This window comes from Aphelocoma coerulescens, chromosome 1 (assembly GCF_041296385.1).
Source record: "Aphelocoma coerulescens isolate FSJ_1873_10779 chromosome 1, UR_Acoe_1.0, whole genome shotgun sequence".
NCBI lineage: Eukaryota > Metazoa > Chordata > Aves > Passeriformes > Corvidae > Aphelocoma > Aphelocoma coerulescens.
In genome coordinates this window covers 26,096,841-26,124,553 of record NC_091013.1, presented here as the reverse complement: position 1 = coordinate 26,124,553, position 27,713 = coordinate 26,096,841, and the positions used below count along the sequence as shown (strand labels likewise).

At 40.0% G+C, this 27,713-nt stretch overlaps 1 protein-coding gene across 1 annotated transcript in view; it reads left to right on the top strand.

Annotated features, from left to right (window-relative positions):
• The first annotated feature begins 1,763 nt into the window (after positions 1 to 1,763).
• Positions 1,764 to 27,713, top strand: part of TUBGCP3 (tubulin gamma complex component 3) — a 49,034-nt gene continuing 23,084 nt past the window's right edge. The window contains exons 1-7 of the mRNA XM_069004241.1: positions 1,764 to 2,042; positions 12,447 to 12,554; positions 14,359 to 14,426; positions 17,140 to 17,217; positions 17,832 to 18,049; positions 21,516 to 21,688; positions 24,481 to 24,599. Of these exons, the coding sequence (XP_068860342.1) occupies positions 1,967 to 2,042; positions 12,447 to 12,554; positions 14,359 to 14,426; positions 17,140 to 17,217; positions 17,832 to 18,049; positions 21,516 to 21,688; positions 24,481 to 24,599 (840 nt within the window). The 5' untranslated portion in view covers positions 1,764 to 1,966. The remainder of the gene's footprint in view (positions 2,043 to 12,446; positions 12,555 to 14,358; positions 14,427 to 17,139; positions 17,218 to 17,831; positions 18,050 to 21,515; positions 21,689 to 24,480; positions 24,600 to 27,713) is intronic.

The window sequence follows — 27,713 nt, the reverse complement described above, 5'->3', positions numbered from 1 at the left end:
AGCGCAGACCAGCCATGAGCGTGCTGTCCCTGGTCCCCACGCTGGCCGGCAGCGGGACTGGGGACACTCAGCTGCACGGCACAGCGGGGCATGGAGACAACTGTCCAGGATCCTCACACATTTCTCCAGACCCAACCTGACTGGTAATTACTGTGTGTGGAAAAGCCACTAATGTGCCTTGATCCCCAAGGCACCAAATCACAGGAAGTGCAGCCACCTCACGGCTTGCTCTTCTCTGAGGGGGAATACGTGAACCTGATCTCCCCATAAGTAATCCACAGTGTTCAATTACTTCGACAGAGTTTGGGGGCAAAAACCTGAGATACCTAAGACATCTTTAAATTTAGTAGGGAAATTTCCAGTAAAAATTCCTAACAAGAAGGTGCAAATACATATCCATCTTAAACCATTTGTGTAGTTGGCCTTCTGTAAATGTAAAGTGCAAGGCAGTGATGCAATTGGGAGAAATTTAATGGGTAAATAATAGAAAAGAGTTGAGTTTCAACAATCTAATGGTTGTTCCTGCCTGTATATTCCCTCAATTTGTACTTCAGAATTTTTGTTCTCCCTGGCTGTGTTCCTTCTGAGCTCTTGTCTGTTGTTATGTTTGTGAGAAAGCTACATAATTTCTTTATGTATCAGGGCTAATGTGGGATTGTTTCAAAATGTGGAATATGTTAGATTTTCTGAAGAAAGTGTGTTCTCTGATGTTTGATCTTTGTATACTTTCAAGCCTAAACAACAACAACAAAAGATTTAATCTGTGAAACAGAGCAGCTAAGAAGCAGTAAGTGATGTCCAGGTCTTAGAAAGACAAATTAGCTGTTGGAAGAATTGCCTTGTTAAGGTTTAGGGCTTGATGTTTCAGTGATCTCCGACCTGAGGGAGGTTAACAAAGCTTGGGAAGAAGGACATACCACTGATGGTGGACACAACGAATGCAGAATTTTGGGCCACAAGGACATCTGGCAGAACTTCCAAGAAAAAGAAGACTAATAAAGCCAACTCAGCAACTGTGCTGAAATCAGCTCTGACTGGATAAAAGGTAATTCCAGCAGGACGAGATTGTGACCACCGACTCACGGCCACCAATGCAAGAAACCCACCGACTCAAAAGAAGAGAAAGACTGAGAATGTGGACTAATTAGAATGAGAAGCAAGGGAATCATTAATAGAAGATAGAATACTAATTAAGAAGAGAACTACATAACTTGTAGCCAATAAACACTAACTCACTCGTTTGCTAAAATGTATAAATAGTAAGAAGTTTTGGTAGCTGGGGTGCTATTGTGGATCTGCCACCCAGCACCCCTTTCAGTGCAGAACTGCAAATAAATCAAATACCTCGACTGTGTGTGGATTGGCCTCTTGCACACAGGGTGAAAGAACCTATTTTGGCAACAGGATTGCTCTGCATCCGTGTGTGCATTCTGCAATCCCACGCCTGAAGTCCTCGCAAACGCTCCATCAAGGACTTTTTCGCTCCTGCCCGTGATGGCCTGAGAAGGCCTCCATCTCCCGCACTCGTTAGAAGATCTGTGTTGAAGTGAATCTGTGCTTTGATGGAGCGTGGCTTCAGAGGTTTTGAGGGGTAGGTGAGAGGCGTTTTCCAAGGCCGGAACGGTGCCTCGGACGGGGCCCGTCCCGCTCCAACTGCGGGGCCCGCGGGGCGTTCCCGCCCCGGCTCCTGCCCGCGCGCGCGGGGCGGCGCCTGCCCCGGAACCGCCGCGCGGGGCGCTCCCGCCGCGCGGGGCATTGTGGGTGTGCGGCCGCCGCTGCGGCTTTCGGCGGGTCCCGTTAAAATGGCGCCGTAGGCGGTGGCGGGAGCGGGAGGTGTTGCCGGCTCCCTGCGCTGCCGACCGGGTGGCGCGTCCTCGCCTCCCTCCTTCCCTCCGCCATTCTGCTGTGCTCCGGCTCTGCCGCCCGCTCCCAAGCCGCCGCGTCACCTCCTGCCTCCCGCGCGGCGATGGCGACTCCGGACCAAAAATCCCCCAACGTTCTGCTGCAGAGCCTCTGCTGCCGCATCCTGGGCAAGAGCGAAGGTAACGGTGTCCCCCCGCCATTCCCCCGGCAGCAGCGCTTGGAGCCCGCGGGGGCTGCCCCCGCAGGGCTGGAGAGGTGCCGGCCCCCTCAGCCGGGAGTGTTGGCGGTCTCCCGGCCCGGGGGTGGCAGCCCGGGCGATGCTGAGGTGCCGGCCGGGTATGGCAGCGGCCCCGTGAGCCGGAGCCCTGCGGCAGGAGGCGGCTGGAGGCGGCTTCGTGCCCTCCTCCTCCGGCTCCCCCGGAGCGTTTGGCCGGCTCGTGAAGGCTCCTTCCTCTTCGGGGAGCCGGGCACCGGTGCCGGGGTGTTTGGGCGAAAGGGGGCTCGTGTACCGCCTCCCGCCGGTGCCTGCTCGAGTGGAGCCATTGACGTGCGCCAGGTCCGCTACAGGTCCTCGGTGTCTTGATGCTGCTGTGAGTCTCCAGCAGGGGAATGAATCTCGTCTGTTTGCGTAAGTTTCTCCCTTGCAGTCAAGCAAAGACTGTTTTTAGTAAGCAGTTGGAGGGGTGGAAAGGAAGGCATGCATCTGCTGAGTCTCCTTTTTAAGTGCTCTCTTTGTAAGCATGGCTCACTAGAGAAACTCATCCAAAAGCTCTTATTGCATCTGTTTTCTTGTATGAGAGATGACTTTCTCCCTTATTAGTAATGGCTGTCAAGTCTTTTTTGTATTCTTTTCTCTCTCCGTGCCCTTCTCTTCTGACAAGTCCCTTTAGATATTTCTAGGACAGTAACTAAAACTTTTGAGCATTCACCTGTTGTAAAAAATTACTAAAATGTGGCCTACATGTGAATTGTTGCTATCTTAGAAATCTAGAAAGTGAGTAACAAGATACAGATATACATGTTTTCTGTCTCTCAAGCTTTGTGTTCATCTGTTGCAGACAGCATGTTGTGGTCTCATAACCCATCTTTGTCTCTCTGTTGGAGAGATATGGGTTTAATGGATTAACTGTTTGGTGAATAAGGCGCTGAAACTGGCAGCATGGCCACATCCAAGGAGTTGTAGTCACTGTCTCAATGTCAAAATGAAGATCACTAGCAAGTGGTGTTCCTCAGAGGCCTGTATTGGGACTGATGATGGTCAGTATCTTTATTAGTAACACAGACAGTGGACTTGAGTGTGCCTTTGGAAGACTTGCAGATGACACCAAGCTGAGCAGTGCAGCTGATGTGTTGGAGGTAAGGGAGTGCCATGCAGAGGGACTTGACAGGCTTGAGGAGCAGGCCCATGTGAACCTCAGGGTTCTGCACCTGGGTCTGGGCAATCCCCAGCAGCTGTGGAGAGTGGGGGATGTGTGGATTGAGGACAGCCCTGCATAGAAGGACTTGGGGAGTGGATGAAAAATTTGACATGAGGCAGCAGGTGTGCATCCGAGAAAGTCAACCATATCCTGAGTTCCTTAAAAAGAAGCATGGACAGCAAGTAGAGAGAGATGAGTCTTCCCTCACTGCTCTGCTTTTGTGAGACCCCATCTGCAGTACTGTGTTCAGCTCTGGGGTCCCCAGTACTGAAAAGATATGGCTGTGTGAGAGCAGGTCCAGAGGAGGGCCATGAAAACAGCATGGAGCACCTCTCCTACGAAGCAAGTGTGAGAGAGTTGGGGTTGTTGAGCCTGGACAAGGCTCTGCTCAGAGATCTCATTACAGCCTTTTGGTGCTTAGAGAGGGCTTATAAGAAAGACACTTTTTATCAAGGCCTAAAGCAACAGAACAAGGAGTGATGGCTTTAAATAGTTATAGGGTATGTTTAGATTGGACTCAAGGAAGGAAGTTTTTACAGTCAGTGTTGTGAGGCTCTGGAGCAGGTTGCCCAGAGGAGTTGTGAAGGCCCCATCCCTGGAAGTGTTCAAGACAAGACTGAATGGGTCTTTGAGCAACATGATCTAGTGGAAGATGTCCCTGCCCATGTCAGGGGAAGTGGATTAGATGGTCTTTGAAGGTCCTGTCCAGCCCAAACCATTCTGTGATTGTGATTCATCCGAGAACCTTGGTAAAATTGGTAGGAAGTTGGAATCTTTGTCTTCACTGAACTGTTGAGTAGGGACTCCTTCATAAAAAAATTCTATATAACTCAAAGGTCTTAAGGGTCTTTTTCAACCTAAATAATTCTATGATCAACAGCTGTTGATTGCTGTATTTTGTTTCTCAAAATCTTTTCCTTCTCTATTGCATTTTTAAGTCTTCTGCAAGGCAATAAATCTACATTTTTCCAGAATCTGTAGTATTTCTGTGACAGGAATTCCTGTTGTAAGATTGTATCAGGATGCGGCAGGTTTCTACTCTTCCCCTGTCTCCACCAAATCAGCAGTAGCTTCTGAACTGTTTAATGCCTCTTGTGTTCTTCTGTAACCATGTTTCTTTTAGCAAGGGTTTTAACTGTATTTTAAAGGGTGCTTCACATCACCTATAATTCCAAGCTCTTATAGCTCTGTTTTTAAAGCCGTTTCTTGCCTTTAACATTCTTCGGAAACTTTTTTTCTGATACAATTGGTATGTGTTCTTGTTTAAGAGTACTTCAAACATTTGCTACTAGAAATCTCAAATTATTGTGCTAGTTGCTAGTTCTGTTTCCAAAAATAAATTTAAAATATGGAAAATAGATTGTCTTACTTTATTGGAATAGCGGATGCCTTTTTGAGGACATCATTTCTGTATTGCCTAGTCATGTTTTCTTCATGACTCTTTTTTCTTAGATTTGGAGTGCAATCTAAACTCAATCTAAGCTTGTTTCTTAGTGTTATCTAGGTCTTAGATAAGGATACTTACAAAAGTTAAACAGAGCATGAGAACAGAAATGGAAACCTCTGTTTATCAACTGAAATATGAGCATTGAGGTGGCTCACTTCTAGCAACTTAGGATCCAGCTATTTTTGAAGTTACAGTTTTGATACATCGCTGTATCTTCTGACTGGAATAATAATTTTATTTATAAGCAGTATGTGCAAAAACATGCAAGAGAACTGGTTTTTGTTATTTTTTAAATAAATGTTGAACCTGTTCCTGTGTGTTGGGATTCTGATAATGTAACTAAAATACCTTCTGTGTTTGACTAATGAAAGTGGAAATTTTGGCCAAAATCACAGTAATTTTCTGCATGTAACCTGTAGCCTGCTTGTCTGCGCACTTGAGGATTATCTGAGGACTTCTTTGAAGTGACAGATTAAAAAAAAAGTAGGTTGTCTGCCACCTTTATCATCCATGTTTTTATGCATGTGACAGATGGGAAGCCCATTCTTACCCTGCTCTTTATTCCTGTGTTATGAGGGATGCTAGCACTGAAACCTCACCCTTCTGAGACAGGATTTCCCTTGAAGCAGTCAACTGTAGTACATGTTTTAGCTCAACTATAGATTTCAGATCCATACAGACTGATAAATCAAAAATTCTGTGAAAGTCTCAGTCATGAAATGTGTGCTGGTTTTTTCCCCCCCACCTCCTAATATCTATGTCCAAGGAATACATAAAGACAATAAAGGAATTTTGTTAGCACTAGCGTCCTCTGTGTCGAGGAAGATGCATGTATCCGTAGGTGGTAAGGAACCCACTGGACAAGTTATTTAGCATCTTGCTGTTTTTCAGGCTTGCAATTCTTGTTCCTTTCAGCACAGGCTAAGTCTGACGTAAGGTATTAGTGTGTGGTTAGTGGTGTGCGTGCAGCTCCTCTGCTACTAACAATTCAAAACAAGAAGCTGAAAACATCCATCTTAAACCTGCTGTGAATGTGAAGTACAAAGTGCTGCTGTAATTGGGTGAAATTTAATGGGTAAATAGTAAAGGAATTGAGGTTCGATGATTTACTGGTTGTTCCTGCCTGTGCATTCCCTGAGTTTCTACTTGAGAATTTTTGTTCTCCCTTTGTTCCTTCTCAGCACTTGTGTGTTATGTTTGTGAGGAAGCTACAGCTTCAGGAGGAGCTGAAGGGTTCTTTTTATGTAATGTCTGTATGATGATTGTGCACTTAAGGCTAAGGTGGGATTACTTTCCTTCCAAGTCTACATTGTACAATCCCCTGCCTGAAGTCTTCTGTAAGCCCTCATCAAGGATTTTTTTGCTTCTGTCCATGATGGCCTTAGAAGGGTTCCACCTTCTCTGCTTGTTAAAGATTTATGTTGAAGTTAATTTGTGGTTTGATGGAACGTGACTTCAGGGCTCTCAGTGATGGAGCCATCTTCTCTCTCTTCCCCCTTTTGGGATCATCCCCTGAGTAGATGGCTTGCTTTGTTTCCAGAACCAGTCAGCTGCATAGGCCCAGTTACTGGGATTTTTTACTTTCTTGCAAACAGCTCTGCCTCTGAGAAATCCACTGAGTTATGTGGAAGAATTCTGTTTAGTTGTTTGGTTTTTTGTTTGTTTTAAAATTATCTGCCTAAACTTCTTTTCTTTTCCTAGAACTAAGGTTTGAAAGCTCTCTGTTTTACTGTCCTCTAGCCAGTCGTCAAGAAGAGGCTTAAAGCTTTCCATGGTGCTGTATGTCTGCATTCAGCCACTGTGGTTAGTTTGGGGTCTCTGCCTTTGCAGTTGGAGCTGTTGCTGACCTCTCTCTTCCACATGTTCTTATAGTGTCTAAGAATTACTGGGCTGGCTTTGTATTACCAGTCTTCTGTGTTTTTCCAGGCTGTCTACCTCACTTTTATACTTGCGCTTGATCATCCAGGGAGCTTGCTTAGCTATGCTGTAATTTCTATAATTTTTATTTTTTCCCCCCTATGTTTGTGGACTCCAGCAGTTATACAGGGTTGCATGCCTCTCTTTGGACAGTGATTTTAGTCCTTCTGACTAAGGATTTCTTGTTCTTAGCTGTCTTTCACAAACCTCCTGGTAATCTTAAAACTCTAAGAACTCTTAGTGCCTCCAATGGAAACAAATGGTATTGCTGTAAATATTCAAGCTAAATCTATTTGAGCTTGAATCCTAAAAAGATTTTTGTATGCCAAAGTACTATTGGAGGTATGCATACTCTAGAAAGTAAAGTTAGTATTTCAGTCTTTAGGGAGTAGTTTGCTGCCTGAAGTCCACACTATGGCCTCAATTTAATCTCCAGAGTCAGTGGCAGTTTTGTTATTGCTGTTTGATTTTGCTTTTTTAAACTCTGAATTATTGGAGTAGATGTTAAAGATTCATGTCGAGGGAAAAGCATAGAGTTCATTCAAAAGGTGATAATGGAGGGAGTTTTACCGCTGCTAATAACAGAGCAGATGTGAGTAGACAAAAGAGGCAAAAATTCACAGTGAGGGAAAGTTCTGAAAAGATAGTGACACAGAGTTTGCTGGTAGTCCAGCGGGACAGTCCTCGAATAAATCTGTTTGCTAACAGTGCAACAAGAGCCAGCCATACTAACAGAATTAAAGAATACTTAATGTTTCCTGTGCTGTGCTTCAAAGTTTGTGGACAACTTCCAAGTGAGGAAAGGTATGGGAGTGTGTGTGACTTGGGCTTTATTTTGTGCTTATGTTGGTTTAATTTCCTCGTAGGAAAGGAGTCTGGAGACTAGAAAAACAGTTAATTAAGAATAAATTTAAAATGCTTCAACTAAAAAGTTGCATCAGCAGAAAAGAAGTCTAAGGTAGTTGACTGAATCAGAAGACTGATGTAAAATTAATTTTTTTTCAGGTATACTTCATAGAATCATAGAAAGGCTTCACTTGGAAGGTACCCTAAAGATCATCTAGTTCCAACTCTGCTGCCATGGGATGGGACACCTTCCACTATACCAGGTTGCTCAAAACCCATCCAACATGGCCTTGAACACTTCCAGGATAGGACATCCACAACTTCTCTTGGCAATGTGTTGTAGTATCTCACCATCCTCACCATAAAGAATTTCTTCCCAGCATGTTGTCTAAATGTCTCCTCTTTTATTTTAAAATCATTCCCCCTTGTCCCGTTACTATCTGCCTATGTAAAAAGTTGCTCTCCCTCTTTTTTTATAACCCCCTTTAAGTACTGAAAGGCCACAATAAGGTCTCTGCACAGAGCCTTCTCTTCTCCAGGTTGAACAACCCCAGCTCTTTCAGCCTGGCTTCACAGGAGAGGTGCTCCAGCCCTTTGACCATCTTTGTGGCCTCCTGTGGACCTGCTCTTAGCAGGTCCACGTCTTTCTGGTGCTGGGGACCCCAGAGCTGGATGCAGCAGTGCAGGTGGGGTCTCACAAGGTCGCAGTAAAGGAGAGAACCACCTCCCTTGACCTCCTGGCCACTCCTCTTTTGATGCAGCCCAAGATGTATTTGGGCCTTTTGATCTGCGAGCACACATTGCTGCATCATGTCCTGCTCTTCATCCGTGAGAACTCCCAAGTCCTTCTCTGCGGGGCTGCTCTCAATGGGTTCTGCTGGTCTGCAGTTGTCTGGGATTGCCTCAGCCCAGTGCAGCATCTTGCATGTCATAACCAGGCTGGTCCTAAAATTGCACGATTCAAACCCAGTGTTTTCTATGGGAACAAGCTCACAGTGCATGTAGATTCTCATCAAGAACAAAATAGTAATGCTAATGGCATTTGATGCTAGTCTTCCAGTTTATCACTGTATGCCATGTTAATGCAATTGCTTTTCGCCCAGGTAATACTTCATAGTAATGTAGAACATTGATATGGGTAAAACAGAGGACATACAGCAGCATTACTGTCTTGACAAACATAATATGTACTCATGGTGTATGTGAGAAGGTGAAAAGTTTTACAGCTTTTCTTCCCAGCTTAGTTTTGCAACAATAGCACATTAGGCATTTTGTAAACACTTTGTTACCGGAAAGAAGTTAGTTGCTTGGGATTTTTTTCTTCAGCAGGTGTTTTTGGCAGCATCTGTATCTGAGTAGTTTGCAGCAATAATTTTTACCTGGTCACTGGCACTCCTACAGCACTGAATGCAGTTTAAAGCGTAATTGTTTTACGATTATTTTGTATTGTGTTTAAGGAAAATAGTTGTCTGGGATGATGGACAGCTGACTGGAGAGTTTGCTAATCTTTGAAGTCCTTCAAGAAAGTGATTACTGTTTGGTTTAGCTACACTTTCTTTGGCATGGTCCTGTAGTTTAGAAATTGTTTATAGACCTATTTAAATAACCAAATGTCTTCTTTCCAGGAAACAAGGTTTCTCACAATGATACATTAATATTTGGAAAACCAGTTTCAATTACTACTTAGGTTTTTCAGGACTTCCCCCGCCCCCTTTTGGAAACTTAATTGATCTATAACCAACCTTGTTTAAAGAAATGTGTAAGAATATAAAGTGAATTTCAGTTCACTTCCTTAAAACTACAGGCAATGTTAGAAGCTTCTTTATGGCAAAAGTCTTTCTGAATTTCAGTATGTCCTCTGAAGTACTGTCCTCTTGCAAGTGTATTGGCTAATTATCGCTTTGTCTCCCAATCTTTTCCTTTAAATATTATCTTTGGTCCTATTTCTCCTTGCTATCTGCATAACCAGAATCTTTCTGTGCATTGCTTCTATATTTTTTTTTCATGTGCTACACTTGTATTTTTTTCAGCTTTAAAGTGCTGTTATCTGCCTTTTGAAGTAGTCAAATTCTAATACTGCATTGTGTGTAGGAATGGCTGTGTGGAGTATAGATCTTTGAAGTATTGGTGAGTTGCTTTGTTCAAAGGAGACAGTTTTTAAGTTTTCATTTTTTTTTCTTGTGATTCACAAGTGCCAGTTCTCTATTCAGCTGTGTGGCTGCTTATCAGTATTGTTAATTGTGTGTGTATTACTTAAGGGCTATAGTCTGAGGAGATGTGGCTGTCTCTATCTGCATTCTCTGCTGTGATCGGACCTCTGGAAATCAAGTCATGATCAATGTTATTTCCCCCCCTTCAGCTCTCAGACAGCTGCATCAGATATATTGAGCTTCCTGTTATGTAACAGAGCCATGCTGTAATCATTTTCTGATGAAGGATGTTCAAATAGATAGATGGCTGTATATTTAAAGTACGTCTGCTGTCGTAATGATGATTCTTTGAGGAGGGAAGCAAGTAAATGTGCCTATTAGTTATAAGTGATGTGAATTTTTATTGTATTGACACATACCTGTATTAAGCTATGTTTAATCACTTTAGGTACTGAAGTTATTTTATGGATTCATGAGAAATAATCTGCTGAAGAAACACCCACAGTAGGGAATTTTTTTTGTAAAAGAGAAGCTGGACTTGATATGAATAAAACATTAAAATCTGAATTAAATAAAATAGAAAACCTGTCTTGCTACAGAACTGTTGAATTGCTGGTGCAAATCAACAATTTATAAAGAGCAGATCACTTTTTCCATGTTGTCAGTAGTGTAACAAGTTTAAAAAGCAGGATTTGTTGGATGGAATTGTAGTCTTCCAACTAGAGATCTTTCTCAGATGCTTCGGTAGGGCAGTATGGAAAAGACTATACTAAGTTTCAGTGCTTTAACTAGTGTTGCTATGGGTGCTGTTGAAATAGAAGGTTGTTACAGAAGGTAATACATTTTCATTAAAACTGCCCCATTACAGGAAGAACTTGCCCCTTTCCTATCTGCTGCCAAGTACACAGTTGAGGAATTAACAGAACATATGTTGTTTGGGATAACTTAGTGCCAGTATTTGACTTTAATTGACCATGCAGAATATTTTTTGAAATCTTTAGTTCTGTTATGACGTGCATTAAACTTAAGACTTACACAGAAATACTTCCTCATATTTAACTCTTCACACCTGGCTCCTCCGTAGCTGCACTGTTAAATTTTTATATTTGTATTTTCAAGACATTATTGCAATTGAAAGGTTGCTTAGTCTAACAGTAGAGGAGGCATTTAAGTCATAGAGATTTGTGACCTTACAGTAGTCTGGATATTGGCATTTTCTTCTCTGACAATAGAACAATACTCTTGCTCCTTCTGTAGGCCAGTATTGTCAAATACTGTTAAATGTTAGTGATTTTGTCTGAGCAGACTGTTTTCCTGATTGTGTGAGGTATTTATGTGAATTGGTTAATGCTTGCTGTTCTACAGTTGTATTCTGGTAGAGTAGGACCAATGGGTGATATTTATAGTACAAGACCGTATAAAATGCACATTCAAAAAGAATGTAGGGCATTCAAAGACAATCTAGGGCATTGTGATTTTCAAATTTCAAACATTTTCCATAATTTTTTGGTGATTTTTTGACTCTTAGTATCTCCCTGGTGATTTTTTTTTTAAATAGTAAATACTAGTTAATTTAAGACATGATAAATGCATAAAATATTTCTCCTTCTAGTGGTCCTTCACCTTATTTCATTTTTTTGTTCCTTTTGTATGTATTTGTCCTGACCAGCATCCATGGTTTTTCCTTGGCCCAACCTTTGCTGCATTACTTGGCAATTTTCCCTGAAGGCTGTCTGCTCAACTGGCTAAATAAAACACATGAGGACCTGATGCATTTGCACACATAATGTTATATACAGAACAGACAATGTGCAAAATTGCTTAGATGTTTTTTTTTTCCTGAAGTAAAAAGATTCAAATATGGGACAAACACACTTGGATTTCTTCTGTACCTTTTTCCTTGTGTTACTACAGTTGTTTCTATATAAGGAATAAAAATGTGTCTGACCTTTTAAAAGGGCACTTGACATGTCTGTAGGCTTATTGTTTGATTTTTCAGGTCAATACATGGGAGGGAATATGACTATGCTGTAGAGGCATTAATAGTGACCTGGCCCTATCTTAGTGTTACCAGACTGTTAGTTTTCCCAGAAAGCAAGATACTTGCACTAAAACAGTGCTTTTCACCAACAAGATTAAAAATAGAATTATTGCATGAGGAAGATGCAGTGGAAGGAGGTCACTGACTTGTGACCTCTGTGTTAGTGTCCACATTATGCATTGGGATGTGATGCTGATATCTCTGAGCTGGCTTTGAACTAAAGGATGAAACCATGCAAACTGTTTGAAACAAAACCAAACCTAAAAGCAAGATGCAAACGGATAAAACCACTATTGTGGATATCTGAGTGAAGATCCACAGGTCGGTGGTGAAGGTGACTATTGCTGTGGTGTGTGAACTGAACCGTGTGACTGTGTGCCAAGTCCCACAGCATTTCTGTCTGTGAGGATGGGCAGAGCCAGCTAAGTGTGCAAATGCTCTCTAATAACTGGGTAGACCTAAGTGTCTCTTTCAGCACAGAATAGGAAAGACTTATTCACAAATTTTGGTGCAGTTATTTGTGGAGTGTGTACAGGTATGTTTGAAATATCACATTGATACTGTGCTAAACTGGGTAAACTGGACTTTACTGCCCTCTGGTTAGAAGTGTGTTTAAGAATTACAGCACAGCATTATCAAATCTAAGCCAGGTATGTTTATGCTGCTTTCAGACATAGCAATGTAATCTCATGTCTCACTTTTTTTTTAATTAGTTTTAATAGAACTTTAGCATTCTCCTTAACTGAGTTGTCTTTTTCTTTCAGCTGATGCAGCCCAACAGTTTCAGTATGCAGTGAGAGTCATTGGAAGCAATTTTGCTCCCACTGTTGAGCGTGATGAATTTCTTGTAGCGGAGAAAATCAAGAAAGAACGTAAGTGTATCCTTTTCCTTTCTTAGAAATACAAAGTTCTTACGAAGTTAACCTGATTATTTCTCTGAAAAGGGGATAACTCTGCCTCACAGATATTATTAATGCTTACTTCCTGAATATCTCATGGTGTAAATTCCATTAATTTCCTAGTAAATATTCCTGAGTGATTGTATTCACAGCTCAGGTTTTTCTGAATATTCAGCTTAGACTTTCCTTGCTACTTTGTATCTTAGCCACTATGAAGACAAATTAAAATTAAAACTGCACTCCTTTCACCTTAGGACTTGTAATTTATGAATTCATAGGTTTTTTTAGAAGACTAAAAGACTGATATTTTTGAGATGTGCACTTCAGGAATATTACACCTTGGCACAATTAACTTAATGAGCACCTGTGTGAAACTTGCTGAATGAGTGTCCTGGGAACTGATGGAATAGTTTGTGACTTACCTGATGCTACTTGCCTTCAGTTCTGAGTTTTCTTCAACCACCTTCTTAAAACTAAAATCATAGACCATGACTTTGTAAGGGGTGTTGCAGTTCCATTCCATTGTGTTCTGTGCTGCTCTGAGTCAAGTGTGGCACTGTGTGTATCCGGAGGGGATGTGATGAATTCTTCTTGAAAAGCCAAATACTGCTTTCAGCAGGTTCTGCTGCACAGTAGCATGTCCAGAAACAATTACTGGAATTGTGCAAATGAAATTAAAGCTTCATATTTGAGCTTTGAATATTGAGAGATTGAATTAGGATAATTGACGTCAGCGGCTGTAACTGTTTTAAGGTCCATGTGTATTTTTTGCTAATGCAGAGCTTCCATGACTTGCTGATAGACACATAAGCCCATTAAAATTCCTCTATCTACAGCTCCAAAACACTGGAATCTACAATATATACTTTCTGCCATGCTTTGGCTACTTGTAGCCAGCACGGCATGTATTCTTTGGACCTGTTGACGACTGTCTCCCTCATCCTCCTTCTCCCCAACTTCATCTTTTAGGCTTGTGCTAGTGGTCATGTAACAAGTGACTGGATACATATCCTTCGAACTTTACATTTATTTTGGAGATACCACGCAAGAAGTGACTTAGTTGTCAAAGTGTACTTACCAGTGACATTTGATGTTAATTAACATTTCTAACATTTAATAGCTATTTTTTGTATCACTGAAGTTTCTTCAGATGTTTTTATCACCTTGGTTTTCTTTTAACATGGCTCTTTCTGATGTAATACAGCTTTTTAAGAAATCGTACTTGGAAGAGGTGTCTCCTCTGAGAAGAAACTTCTGTAACTGGCATTGATTTGAGACTATTATTTTTTGTAATACATAAAAATTGTGTGACCCTGGAGTTCTGCCTGACTTGCAGCAAATGGCATTACTACTTTTCCTTCATTTTATTGCCTAAAATAGAAACAATTGCACTCTAGTTTTGGAGCAATCACATGTGGTTTTTATAACTTTTTTTTAATGCATATCTGATTTCAGTTGTGTCTTCAGTCCCTTAGCTCCCTAAACCTACTGAATGGCAGCCTAGAATTTAAAAGGACACTTAATTAGAAAATGCATATTTTGATTGACCTAAGACAAGCCAGTACTCACATCGAATCACTTCCACTTGCAAGAATTCTCAGGTCTGGAATGCAGATAAGATAAGAACAGGCAAAGTGTTTAAGTAAATACAATGGAACAGTCTAGCATCATTAGGCTTTCTTGGCTGCCTTTTATAATTTACCACAAGTGTCTGTTAAGATGTGACTGTTACACTTCTTTCAAATTTTTAATCTATGTTTCTTTGTTTTTTTAATAGTTGTGCGACAAAGAAGGGAAGCAGATGCTGCTTTGTTTTCAGAACTCTACAGAAAACTCGGTTCACAGGTAGTTTAATAAGCGTGTAAAGAGTAAAGAAACTGAAAGCAGTCATAAGCATCCTTCTGATGTTAGAGTTGTTTTGGAGAGTGCTCAGGTCATGAACAATATTTTTTCTGGCAGGATGGTCAAGTACTGGAACAGCTTGCCTAGGAAAGTTGTGGAGTCTCCATCCTTGGAGACAGTCAAAACCTGACTGGACACAGTCATGGGTAACCTGCTGTAGATGACCATGCTTTAAATGGGGTTTGGACCAGACAGTGTTTAGAGATGCCTTTCAACCCTATATTTTTAGTATTTGATTCCAGTTATATGAAGGGGTACTTCATATGAAGAAAGGAATTCTGTAAATTCAAGTGTTCATTTAATATATAAAACTGATGAATTTTCTCATCATTTATTTTACAGAAATGTCTTGCAGTGTATTGATTTTACTAGTCTAGTGTTCTCATGCATCTGAATTTTTAAGTGCTCCAAGTCTTTAATGTTGAAGGGTAAGGGTTTGCTGACTTGGGTGGCTCTAACACCAGTGTTAATCAAAGAATATGGCATGCCAATATTCTGAAAAAAGATGTTAGCATGTAGAAAACCTGAGTTTGACATGATAATGCTAAGATTAAGATTTCAAAAAAGGTATTCTGTGGAGAGTATCACTACTCAGAACTTGGTTCTCCTGCTGCCTTCTTCCATACTTGACTTACCCATTACTTTGTTAGTGTTTGGAGATCAAGTTACTGAGTAAGTCTTCCTGGTTTCGGTATCCTGTGTGTTTGTGTGTTATTTGCACTGGTTTGTACAGCAGAGCACTGATTTGCAGATGATTCTTAATACAGACTTTCTGTAACATGTTTCTGTAGCTTATGTACTGCACTGCCATTTGGCAAGCAAAGTGCTGCAGAGCATGATGACTAATCTTTGGAACAAAATGCCTTGCCTGTGTTACATGTTTGGATATTCTTCTGAATGTAATGCAGGCTATCTCCTGGTATTTTACTGCCTCCTCAAACATTGAAGGTTCCTTTAACCCTTTTTTTCCCCCTCTGCTAGTATCTTGTGTATGTGAAATGGTATCATGACTTCTTTAAAATTCACACTACAATTATTGTTCAATCTGCTGTTAGGTTTATTACTAAAGCTGTGCAATCATTTTTTTTTCCTGCAAGCATAGGGAAGGGCATAAAGGGATACACGTTTTCTGAATCAATGAGATTTTCTTCTTCCAACAATTCCCTTGAAAGCAGTTAGGAGAAAAAAAAAGCATGTGTGAATCTGTTTTAACTTTGTTTCATCTATTACTCCAAACAGAAAAGGAGGTCAGTGCTTATTTTTATGGCAGCCTGCCAGTTGAGTAAACTGCACTTCTTGGAGCACTTGGATTTACTCTATCCTGGCCAGTAGAAGAACCAGTAATGTTGCTGCTCCTTCTTTACCACTTGTTAATTAGTTGCTCTATTAGTTACCTGCAACAGATGCAATACCTCTACAATTTGCTTGGTTTTGAGATCAAAGCAGAAGATAGTCAACTTATGCTCTACATAATAATATAGAATGTCCCCTTTTACTCTTCTATAACAAAGTAGGTTTGATTAGTGGGCTCTGTCATGAAGAAAGGAATGCTTCATGTTCAAAATTCTTAGACCATATAATACATAGGCACTAAATGCCTAATTTGCAGGAGGTAGGAAAATCAGAAAATTGAGAAAATGAAAATGTTTAAAGAAGAAAATTTCAAAGTGACCTTGAAAGTGCTTTTTGCAAGACTGATAGCACTGAGTTATGTTGCTTCATACGGGATAGAGTCTGTGTTGAATCTTGATATGACTCAAGTTTGCTTTATATTCAACATTGCTTAGTATTGCAGATCATAGCCTGATCAATATTGTGAGAGAATTTGTATGAGTTTCTTTGACTCAACTTAATGTCCATCATAAGGTTCTATGCCCCTGGCAAATTCAGGTACAAGTGTTAGTGTCACAGAACTATGGAGTAACATATCTAGAAACATGCATATTTAAAATAAATCGTTTTTTTACTTTCCTTTACTTTAAAGTATTCTGTTTGTAGCTTGGGCTTTAGCTGAAGCTTTCCGCTGAGATCTAAAACTGCTGACAGTCTTATTCTAACAGTCTGTATGTGTCTGTTTGCTAAAGACTGTATTGTGTCTTTCTCAAGTTTCATATTGACAGTGTCTCTATCTTACCCTGTGAAAATTTCGGTAGCTCTGTTAAATGGCATTTAAAGTAATAGAAATTTAAACCCTCGCTTTTAAGGCCTCTGTAAAGGAGAGTGGAGGGGAAAAAGGAGAAAAGACAGTTCCTTGCTTAGAACTTCACCAAGAGTTTTCCTTCTTCATGTTTGGGTTAAATTAATGGCTGCAAATGAGATGTTTTAAGTGGTGAGAGTGTGTGGGAATGCTGGTAACAGTTCAGCTCTGTATAAACCTCATTCTTAGTAGCTATGAATTTTAAATTGAGCCTGCTTGCTGATCTCAGAGCAGGTGAGAATTCATGATTTGAACACAGTGGAAAAAATTCATAAAATTAACAATACAGAGGCTGCACAGCACATTCCTAGTTTATTCAAGAATGTGGTTCTGAGTTAGTCTCATTTATTTGGAAAGTTTATTTATATGCATATATATTAGGAAGTTGGATAATTAAAAAGAATTCTGTTATTATCAAGAGTTAAGCTTATTTATGTTTGTTTTCATCTTTTTTTGAAGGGCATTTTGAAAAACAAATGGTCAATACTCTACCTCCTGCTTAGCCTTAGTGAAGATCCACGTAAACAGTCTAACAAGGTAGGTGAGGAGTCTTTTGTTGCTTCTGAGAGATAGTAAAGGTGTGTGTCACTTATTTTAGATGTCTTCAAGAATCATTATCCAGACTTAACCAATACCTCAGGTTGTTTTCCTGGTATCCGTGTGAGACTGAAAGGAAGAAAACACTTAAGTATCTGTAATATTTGGTGTAGTTTTCTTACGCTATGTAAATGTAAAAATATGAGCTGTCCAACACGTGTAGCTGAAGTTGTGACTGTATTAGATGGGTGTTTTTTATGTTTGCCTTCTGCTTGGGGGTGTGATGTCTGCTCATGTGATAATGAGTTTTAAATGGAGTTAGGGAAAGCACAATGCAGTTGCAGCTCTGCTAGCACTAAAGTGCTTTTTGCAGCTATTGCTAATGACAATTTGCAGGCAAAAAGAAGTTGTATTGCTAAAAGTACTGTTGCTCACTGTAAGGCACTTTTTTCCATCATAATTGCATCAACAAAGTTTTCTTTGCATATACGTGATGTTCAGTTATTTCTTGTGTTCTTGATATTACACTCCTGTTAACTGAAGATGTGACTTAAAGCAATTCCCACATCTTTTTTTTAAGTTATTCCTCCCTCTTCAAATCCTTATCTTTTCAGGTGTCAAGTTACGCCACGCTTTTTGCTCAAGCATTGCCACGGGATGCTCACTCAACCCCTTATTACTATGCCAGGCCTCAGACCCTTCCACTGAATTACCAAGACCGCAGTGCTCAGTCTGCCCAGAGTTCCTGCAGCATGGGGAGCAGTGGGATCAGCAGCATCAGCCTGTATGCCCTAAATGGGCCAACACCAACTCCACAATCACTCATTCCAGGGTAAACTTCACCTTACTGATAGGTTTGGAGAAGACTTGCCTTTTTTTTTTTTTTTTTCTCCTCCACTCTCTGCTTTTGCATGCCATTGGAAGTTCTGCTTTAGGTGCAGAGAAAGAGTTGCTGAGCTGAACAGTTCAGAGTATCAGCTGCTGGCATATGACCATATGAAGCCATAAATGGCTGCCCAAATGTGTTCATTTTTAATCACTATCTTGTCTTTTCATTTTCCTTCCCACTCCCAAGAGTTGTGAAACAAACACAAAATCACAAGATACACTCTACTAAAAAAATATATCTTCAACGCAAAAAAAAAAAAGCTTTGGTCCTTTCTGAAAATGTATTTGACATGAGTTACTAAATTCATATTATGGAAGTAATTAGTGCTGACAGAACTGGATTTTATAATACAAATACTACAGTAGTGATAAGGTGATGTAGTTCAGGATTGTGGAAGTGGAAGCACAGTAAAAAGCAGTATTCCATCCCTGGACTTCAGGGTAGGAGACTTGGGGCTCTTCTGGGATCTTCTTGGAAAGATCCCCTGAGAGGCTGCCTTGGAGGAAAGAGGGATTAAGGAGGGAACAGAATAGGATAGTTCTGTTTGAAGTGACCTACAATGATCATCTGGTTCAACTATTGGACTAGAGAGCTGGTTGATACTCAAGGATCACCTCCTGCAAGCTTATGAAAGAAATGGGCAAGGAGGAATTTAGAGTGGCAGGAGGCCTGCATGGATGAGCAAGTTGTTTCTGACAAAACTCAGATATAGAAAGATGTACAAAAGAAGAAAGCAGGGCCAGGTGCCAAGGAGCATCCAGGGTCAGAGTGACTGCAGTGAAATCCTAGACTGACCTAGAGCTTAATCTGTCAAGGGACATGAAGGGAAACAGCAGATAGTTCTGCAGCTACGTAAGCAGTAAGGGAAGACTAGAGAAAACATGGGCCCCTGTTGAAGGGGCATGGAATGTGGTGACAGATGTGGAAAAAGCTGAGGTACTTCGTGCTTGCTTTGCCTTTGTGCTGGTAAAGACCCTTGGGAAAGTCTTTGTTGCTCTGGAAGGCATGTCCAGATGTGATGGACAAGAAGGGGGAGCAGTAGGAGTAGTCAGCCCAGACTTAAGAAAAGAAAAAAAAAGACATGCTTGACCAATCTTATGGCCTTCTGTGATGAGATGACTGACTTGGTGAACAAGAGGAAAGCAATAATTGTTGTTTATTTCAACCTTACTAAGACTTTTGATGCTGTCTACCGGTGACAGCCTTACTGACAGACCTGGTAAAATGTGGACTAGATAACTTGACAGTGAGGTGACCTGAACCTGTTAGACTCAAAAGGATTATGATCAGTTGCACAAAGTCCAGTTGGAGCCCAATCCCTAATGGTGTAACCAGAAGCTGTATCCTTCTTCCCACCTGATGGCACAGAGTCAATCTTTGGCATCTTTGCAGATGATACAAAGCTGGGAGGAGTGGTTGTTAAAGGAGGTCTTTAACTTGTTTCTCAGAGGGAGCTCAGTGGGCTCCAGAAACAGGCTCACAGGAGCCTGCTGAAGTTCAAAGTCCTGTTCCTGGGGAGGAGTAGCTCCGTGCTGACTGATTGCAAAGCAGCTTTGCAGAAAATGTCCTGGGATTCCTGGTAGACACCAAATTGAACACGAGTGTGCAATGTGTGGTGAAGGAGGCTAAGAACCTCCTGGGTTGTTTTATGAAGGACATCCCCAGGAGGGTGAGGCAAATAAGACTTCTCACTGCTCAGTACTGGTGAGGACATATCTGAAATGCTGGGTCCAGTTATCGTACAAAGAAAAGATACAGGCGGGCTGGAAGGAGTCTGGAGAAGGAAGCCCAAAACCATTTAAGGGGTTGGAGCATCTGATGTACGAGGGGAAGCTGAGTGAGACCTGGAGTTCTTCATCCTGGAGAAGAAAAATCTTGGGCTCTTACCTCTGTAATGGTATGATGAGGGGCATAGAGAAGACTGAACCAGACTGGTTTGGGTCAGAGAAAGAACAGGAGGTAACTGGCAAAATTTGTGAGCTTGTGAATCGCAGTTAATCAAAAGGGGAAAAAAAACCTTCTTGCATTAAGATGGGCTGCATGTTTGAGGGTGGGGACATACTGTGGAACACTGAAATGGGTTGCCCAGAGAGGTTGTGTAGTCTCTTATGCTTGAAAATATTAAAAGTATGACTTGAACAATGCACCAGGTAACCTTCTCTAGCTGATCCTGCTTTGATGAGAAGGGTTGTAGGAGGTGATCTCCAGAGGTCCCTTCTAGCCTCAACCATTATATAATCCTGATACAATATAGAAAGATCTGTCAATGAGGCTATTTCATATATCTGCTTGCTTAAAAATATCAGCAGAACCTACCCTCTTTCTGGCATATTCTTGGTCTGACCTGTTCATGCTGTTCCATTTTATAGCAGTTTCACTGTGCTCTTTAGTCCTGTAGTCTGTGAGCTGAACAACCCAAATAAAATCTTTGTGAACTTTGTTCCTCCTGAACTTCTCTTTATACCTGTTTTTCTTTCTTCTGGAGTACATTCTTCTGAACAGCCAAAATTCAGTGTTATACTCTGAGGTGTTACTAATGTTAAACACAACAGAGCTCAGTTTTCAACACTGAGACCAGTTGTTCCCAGGATGGGTTGCCTCCTGAGCTGGTAGATATGGACAGGGAGCAGAATGGACCCACTCTAATCTGGGGGGCAGAAGTTACTGGCCTGCTGACCAACCTAGATGCTCACAAGTGTGAGGGACTTGATGGGATTTGTCCTAGAGTGATGAGGGAGTTGGTGGAAGAGCTCACCAAGACACTCTCCATCATTTTATCAGTCCTGACTAACCAGGGAGGTTCTGGATGATTGGTGCTTGGCCAAGGTGACATTTTTTCATGTTTAAGACTTCCTTTGTGAGAAGAACTGACAAGTTGGAAGGGAAATTGGAACTTGTCTGGATATTCCCTTCTTGATTACAATTTCAGGCACTTGATACAAGTTATCTGAAAGAGTAGACTAGCTGGAAAGTGAACTTTTTCCTCTTTCTCTATTTTCCTTTAGTTCTTTGGCATGTAACTACAGCTTCAGGTAATAACAAAACTTAAATATTTAGATTTTTCTACTATGACTGTTTATTATTGTTATAGTACCTTCACTTTTAACCTATTTCAGCATAATTATGTTTCATCAAAGTTAATCTTTGATATGAAATCATGTATGTCAAACTTCCCTTTTCTACAGGTTGGGCGGTTTTTTGAAAGTGTAGTCTTATAGGAAGAAATAAATCACTTGTATGTTCTGTACCCTTTTTTTCAGGTTCCTTTATTAAACCACCCCTTCCCCCCACCCCCAATGAAACATCCACAGAAAACTTGGGGCATTTCTGAAAATTTGCATCACTTCACACCATGTAGTGGCTATAGAGTCAAAGTTTTTAAAGACATTTCTTCCTTTTGTCCTTGTAGACAATCCTATCAAGCTCCGGGCGTTGGAGATTGCCTCCGTCAGCAGCTAGGATCACGTCTTGCGTGGACTTTAACTGCGAGCCAGCCTTCTTTACAAAGCACTACCTCAAAAGGCTTTTCAAATGCTGTCTCTCGTGGTGTGCCAAGGTCTAGGCGAGAAGGGGATACAAGTGGTGAGCAAAGATATCTTTGTTAAAGATAATTTTTTTCACAGTTATCTATATCCTCCATTATCTTTTCAATTATTTTGGAATCAAATATGTTGATTTTTTGAAGAGTGTTTTTCTAGAATGTGTTTAGTAGAAGGATAGAAGCAAATATGCAAGACTAGTATATTTAGCCACAGTCTCTTTGGCTGGTTGTTAATTTCTCTTTTCCATTGGTTAGTTTGATTGTGATCTGGTCCTCTTAAAAGACTGACTTCATTCCAGTGTTTGTCAGAGTTAAGTGATTGTGACATGTGAGCAATGATCATTCTTTTGATGATCAGAAGATGCTACTGTTTTTAGAGTTAGAAAGAGAGCTCAGTAAATAGAACTTGTTGAAATACTCATCTGTTTGTGGTTCTGTGTCTTTCAGAACTTGGAAATGTGAACTGGAATATAGAGCTCTTAAACCTATTTCTTCTTTAAATTAGCATACTGTTTACAGTGGTTGTAATTAGAGCAAGTGACATAAAATATTGTCAATAAAATAAATATGACTATAGACTAGTAAAATAATAGAATGGTTTGAGTTGGAAGGTACCTTAAAGTCATCTTGTTCCAACTCCCCTGTCATGGAGAGGGGCACCTTCCACTAGACCAGGTTGCTCAGGGAGCCATCCAGTCTATCCTTGAACACTTCCAGGGGTGGGACATCCATGACTTCTCTGGGCACCCTGTTCCAGTGCCTCATCAGCCCTCACAGTAGAGAATTTCTTCCTAAATTCCTAGTATTGCTAATTTACTTCCATGATTAAGTGGCTGTAAACTTGAAGCTGATGCCTAGAGGATCTTTCTGAATTTACACAAGTGTAACTAAGGAGGAATTGTTTAACAGGTGATCTCTGTGACAACTCCTTTACTGTAAAAGTGGCAAACTTTTCTGAATAAATGAGCTGATGGCAGATGTAGTCATCCCATTATTCTCTGGCAAAGAAAGATAAGAGATGCAGGCTTTTGTTTGTGGTTTTTTGTTTTGGCTTTTATTACCTTCTATACAAGTAAGCGTGGATATTAAGGAACTAAAATATAGCCTGTCTGCCAGCCTCTGCATTTTGGAGTAGCAGTGTACAAAGCAGTGGCTTATAGATCAGAGTTGTACTGGTGTATCTGAGGGCAACATTTGGCATTTAGAACCTAATTAACAAGACCACTGATGTGCAAGATGTGTGTGTATATATAATGTAAATATGTGTTTTATATATGTGGTAGATTTAATATATACCAAAATAGGAAAAAAAAAAAAAAGAAAAAATAGAAAAAGGAATAGAAAAAAGCATAGGAAAAAGAAATAGAAAGACATATAAAATCTAGCACTGCCTCTTAATTTATGATACTGATTGCTATAAAAAACAATTCTTCTTCCGTTGAGTCAGCCAGCAGCTGTGACTTTGGTTCCTATGTGGGATGGGTATAAAGACTGACAGTTGTCTTAAATGTAGTCACTTGCTGGTGTAGAAATAGAAGTAGGACTGCATTCAGAATATAGAAGTCTGTTATCAAGAAGATACATTTCTATGAATAATAAATTCTTGTAATTAATTGTTTTCTTTTAAAGTTACTTGCTTTTATTTGAAGTTTTCTTACTGCTACATCTACACACAGAGTATAAAAAGGCACATTGTATGGCTGATGTTAATACTTTTGTACCATATCAATTAAAAGAAATACACACTTGGATCTTTTACCATTTCACTACGAGTTCCTAAGAGGGACAGCCTACTCTCATGCACATCTTAATGTTACGAGGGCAGACTGAGATTTAAATGGATTGTGAAGTGAAGACTACTTTTGCTGAAATAAGAGTAGAATTTAATTTTTCTTAGTTTTCTTTTTTTCTGGGGAAGTGGATTGTTGGGGAGGCAAACTGACAAGAGTAAGAGTGCTGTCTAAATTGGGAGAAGCATGTTGTAGCATCTCAATTTCTGGATATTTGTTGTTAAAATTGTTTAACTCTTGAAATCTTAAATGAAGTTACAAAAGCACATGGTGATGGTCTGCCCAGAAAAGGTGGGGATAGTTTCAATGGCCTGCACAGTGCCTTTTTTGATCTTATGTTTCCTTTAAATCCATAAATATCTTACATCTCTAACACAGTCTAACCTCTAACTAGAGATAGGAAACAGAAGCAAACTGTATGCTACAATAGCAAAAGCTTTACTAAATCAAAGATGTACTTATCTTCAGACAGTGTTTACGCTTAAATGTTTTCCAGCTCCGTGGCTAATATGCAGTCTAATTTGATCAGTCTTCTCACTGAGCAGTGGCATATGTAATTGAAAGCCATTATGAAACAAGCAGCTCTTCCTTCTGGATTAACTGTCCTTTTCCTAGGTGAATGTAGAAGAGGTTATTCTGTAAGTCTACAGTCTAATTTAACAACTTAATCTCTTTGCTCAAAGAAAGATAAAAGTTGCTCTGGTGCTTGCCTCAGAACTTGCACTGGTGTTGGATCAGGAGAGATAACAAGTTTAAGAACTGGCTGATGTGTTGGTTAAAATAGGGCATGCCTTGTGCCATACAAGCTGATTGCTTTGAGAGAACCACAGGTAGCATTAGAGGCAGGTAAAGGCAATCTTGGGCTTTCCTGTCAAATTAAGAGGACCTAAAACACTTCTTTGCGGGTTACAAGCACAGGCTTTATAGTTGTTATAGTTTGGGGTTTTTTTGGCTATTCTAAATAGTTCTTCAAAGTTGTAATCAAAACTAATTTTCTCAACAAATCTAAATACTTATTTTGTTTTTGATTTTTTCTTTTCTAGGTTCCGTTGAAATAACAGAAGCAAATCTTGTAAGAGATGTTTTATATGTCTTCCAGGGAATAGATGGCAAAAACATCAAAATGTGCAATTCTGAAAATTGCTACAAAGTGGAAGGAAAGGTACTGTATGGTGACTTGTATTTCATATATGTGCAGAGAAGTATATAGAGGGAAAAATAGCCATGAGAAACATGTAAAAAAGTTAAAATATTATTACAAATCTTTATTCCCTCTACCAGCCTTTTTTTTCCCCTTTGTGCTGGTGTTGGTTGGTTTTATTTGTTTTGTTTTTGTGAGTTCTTTTGTTAATACAACAGAGTAGTTTCAACAGCAGTAGTTGAAAATCTACTGGGTAGATTAGGTGCCAGAAAGAAACTGTCGCATTTCACAAGATATGAATAGCCTCCCAGCTCTTAATCCAGTAGAAGGATTCATAAGTTACAGCTTTGAGGACTTCTGTCAACATTTCCCCTCTCTAGTGTATAAGAATTAATATAAAGCAGATGCAGGCATTTGACTGCGTTATTATTGAATTAAGTTTAACAGCTTGAGATGTAGAATGGATGCTAGCCACTTGATGTTATGGGCCTGATTACAATTATAAGTGATCAGATGCAGATTACCTAAGAAAGGAAGGACTGGTGGTAGAACTGAAGAAAGGCCTGATGTGAATTTGAATGAAGACATCAAATAGGGGACAAAAGAATAGGAGAGATGCCTGAGAGACTTTGCTTTAAGGTGGTGAGATGTTAAGCCTATTTGCAATTCAAAAAAACCCTAGAGTGAGATTGGGTCAGCTGAGCAAAGAAAAAAAAATGGCTCTAGTTGCTTTAGCATCTTCATATTCAGTATTTAGACAGTACAGCTTCAGTGTTCAGTTTCTGCTAATTGGTTTTCATATTCTTGCTCAGATGGAAAGACGCTGCTTTCAATTTTTACTTGTATTAAAAACTTTCTGTGACAGTATTACATAGTCCTTCAATGGTGGGGAAATTACTTTTGGTCCATTTCATGTGCCAAGAGCATGTTTAGACAGGTCTTAATGTTGTTACCTGAGTTAATTTCCTTTTTTCCTTCATAATAGTTGCAAAAAGTGAAATGTATAGTTGTTCACCATTACTTTACAATGACATTTACAGCTGCTTAATGGAGGGAAAAATGAAAAACTCAACTCTTGTTAAATAAGTTAAATCTTATTAATTAAGCAGATTCTTAATAAACATCTACCCGTAGATGATGCAAAGTTTGTAATTCCTCAACACCTTCACTGAGTTAATTATATTCCATATGTAAATTTATATCTGGCAAAAGAAGGGTAGCATAATATATTTTTCTAGAGGAATGTGAAGAAAACTTAGTTAGCAATTACAAAATTGGCAATGGGTTTCATTGTTTTCCTGTGTAGCTTTCATATCCAGTAGGCTGGTTTGAGGTCAGAAGCTGTTTTACTTGGAACTTGTAATTCAGGGAGTTTAATTACTGACCACAAGCTGGCTGAATAAGCTTTGCCTAAGAACTTTGTCTTCAGTTATTTTAGTGAGGTCAGTTGTCTTCCATTCTTCCTTATTGGCACTTGGACTGAGCTACTGGACCCAGTGAAGATGAGATTATCTGACTCACCAGAGCTGCAGCTGGAACCACTTCTGACAAACAAGGAGGACCAAGATCATACCTCCTTTAGCTGTATTGACTGCACATTAGGCAAAATAGTAGTCAAAGCATGTAGTTCTTCCTCAGCTGACAAAGAAAATCTCATTATACACAGTCTGGGCTGTTGGGGTTTTTTTCCAGAAAGAAACACATTTTGTAAGGTACTATTCTTGCTGAAATGTTTCCTAATCTTAGTGTTAATATTAGGTCTGGTGGTGACATTCAGCACTGTATAAGATAGCAGCCTCTGATTTGATCTAAGACATACAAATGTAATAAGACCAAGCCAATTTTGCTTGTTCCTCATTTAATTCCAGCGGATGTGTGTTGTGCTCAGTGTTTGCCAAGTACTCTGCACTTGTAGAATTCTAAATAGTTCTTATGTCATCTCTTTGGGTTTTAGCTGCGGGCAGGGTTTCTGTGTCCAATTATGCTTGTTTGGGCTGGAATTTACCCTACAGAAGTTGTTCAAGAAGTTAAAGCTGTACCTCTGTGGGTAAACAAGAGGGCTAGGGACTGAACTCTGGTCTTACAAGCGAATGCTGCAGCCTGGTTCAAGCCCACACTGGTGTGGTTAACACACTCTGACACTAATTGTTATCTTGGAGAATGCCTGTACTGTTAACTAAAAGGTTTAATGAATGAGATTGATTTCTAGTTCTTTGGCAGCTTAACTTCTTACAACACTTCCTTGCTTTGGTTTCAACTGTTCCAAGCTGGCTGTCAACGGTAAAATTGTCTGTAGGGGTGGGATAGGTCCAGTTGCTGTGGGTAAGAGTTAGTGTCTGCCTCTTGGTCTATTTTATCAGTCAGATTGTTCAGGGTTTTTTATTCAATGAAATTTTAAATACTTGATGATAGTGTTCTTAAGTAATATGGTGAAATGTGGTAGAAGAATATCTCAAGTAGGAGCAGTGTCTTATCTGTTGGTAATTTAGAGGAAGAAATGCGCATTTCATTCAGATGAAAATAGTGGTAGCTAAATATAGTGTTGAGACTAAGATGGGCTTGCAAGGTGAGTGAGATACTAGAAGAAAACCAGAAACACACTAGAAGAGTTCAGAAGGATATATGATTAAATAACTTATAAAAGCTGGACTTCAGCTTGGAAGTTGGGTTCTGCAAGTTTGTTCCTGATGCCTAGTCAGGCATTGGGTCATTTATTTTCTATCAAAGGTTTCTTTCACATGTAGCAATAACTGATTATTTTGTCAAAGCTTTTTCATTAGTTTCATTCATTAACACCTCTGCTAGAACTCTCATATTTTCAGTCCTGCTGGTTGCCAGGATAAGATAAAGTCTGATTCTACAACACGAAACTGCAGATCTCTTCCTTCTGATGACCATTTTGTTGCTGCCATAGTTGCCTAATGTAAAAAGAGCGTATGAATACTATTACAATAAGATTTCTAAAAGAGAAGGTCTCAAAATTGCCAGTAGTTTGGTGCTGCTGCCTTTTCAACATGTGTGTACAAATTCAATGCTAATTACATGGTTGTCTGCTTTTTTTGCGCTAGAATGTAAAATGATTGTTTCTTGATCTGGCTTTTTTTTTATGAGACAGAGGGACCTTTGTGAAGAAAC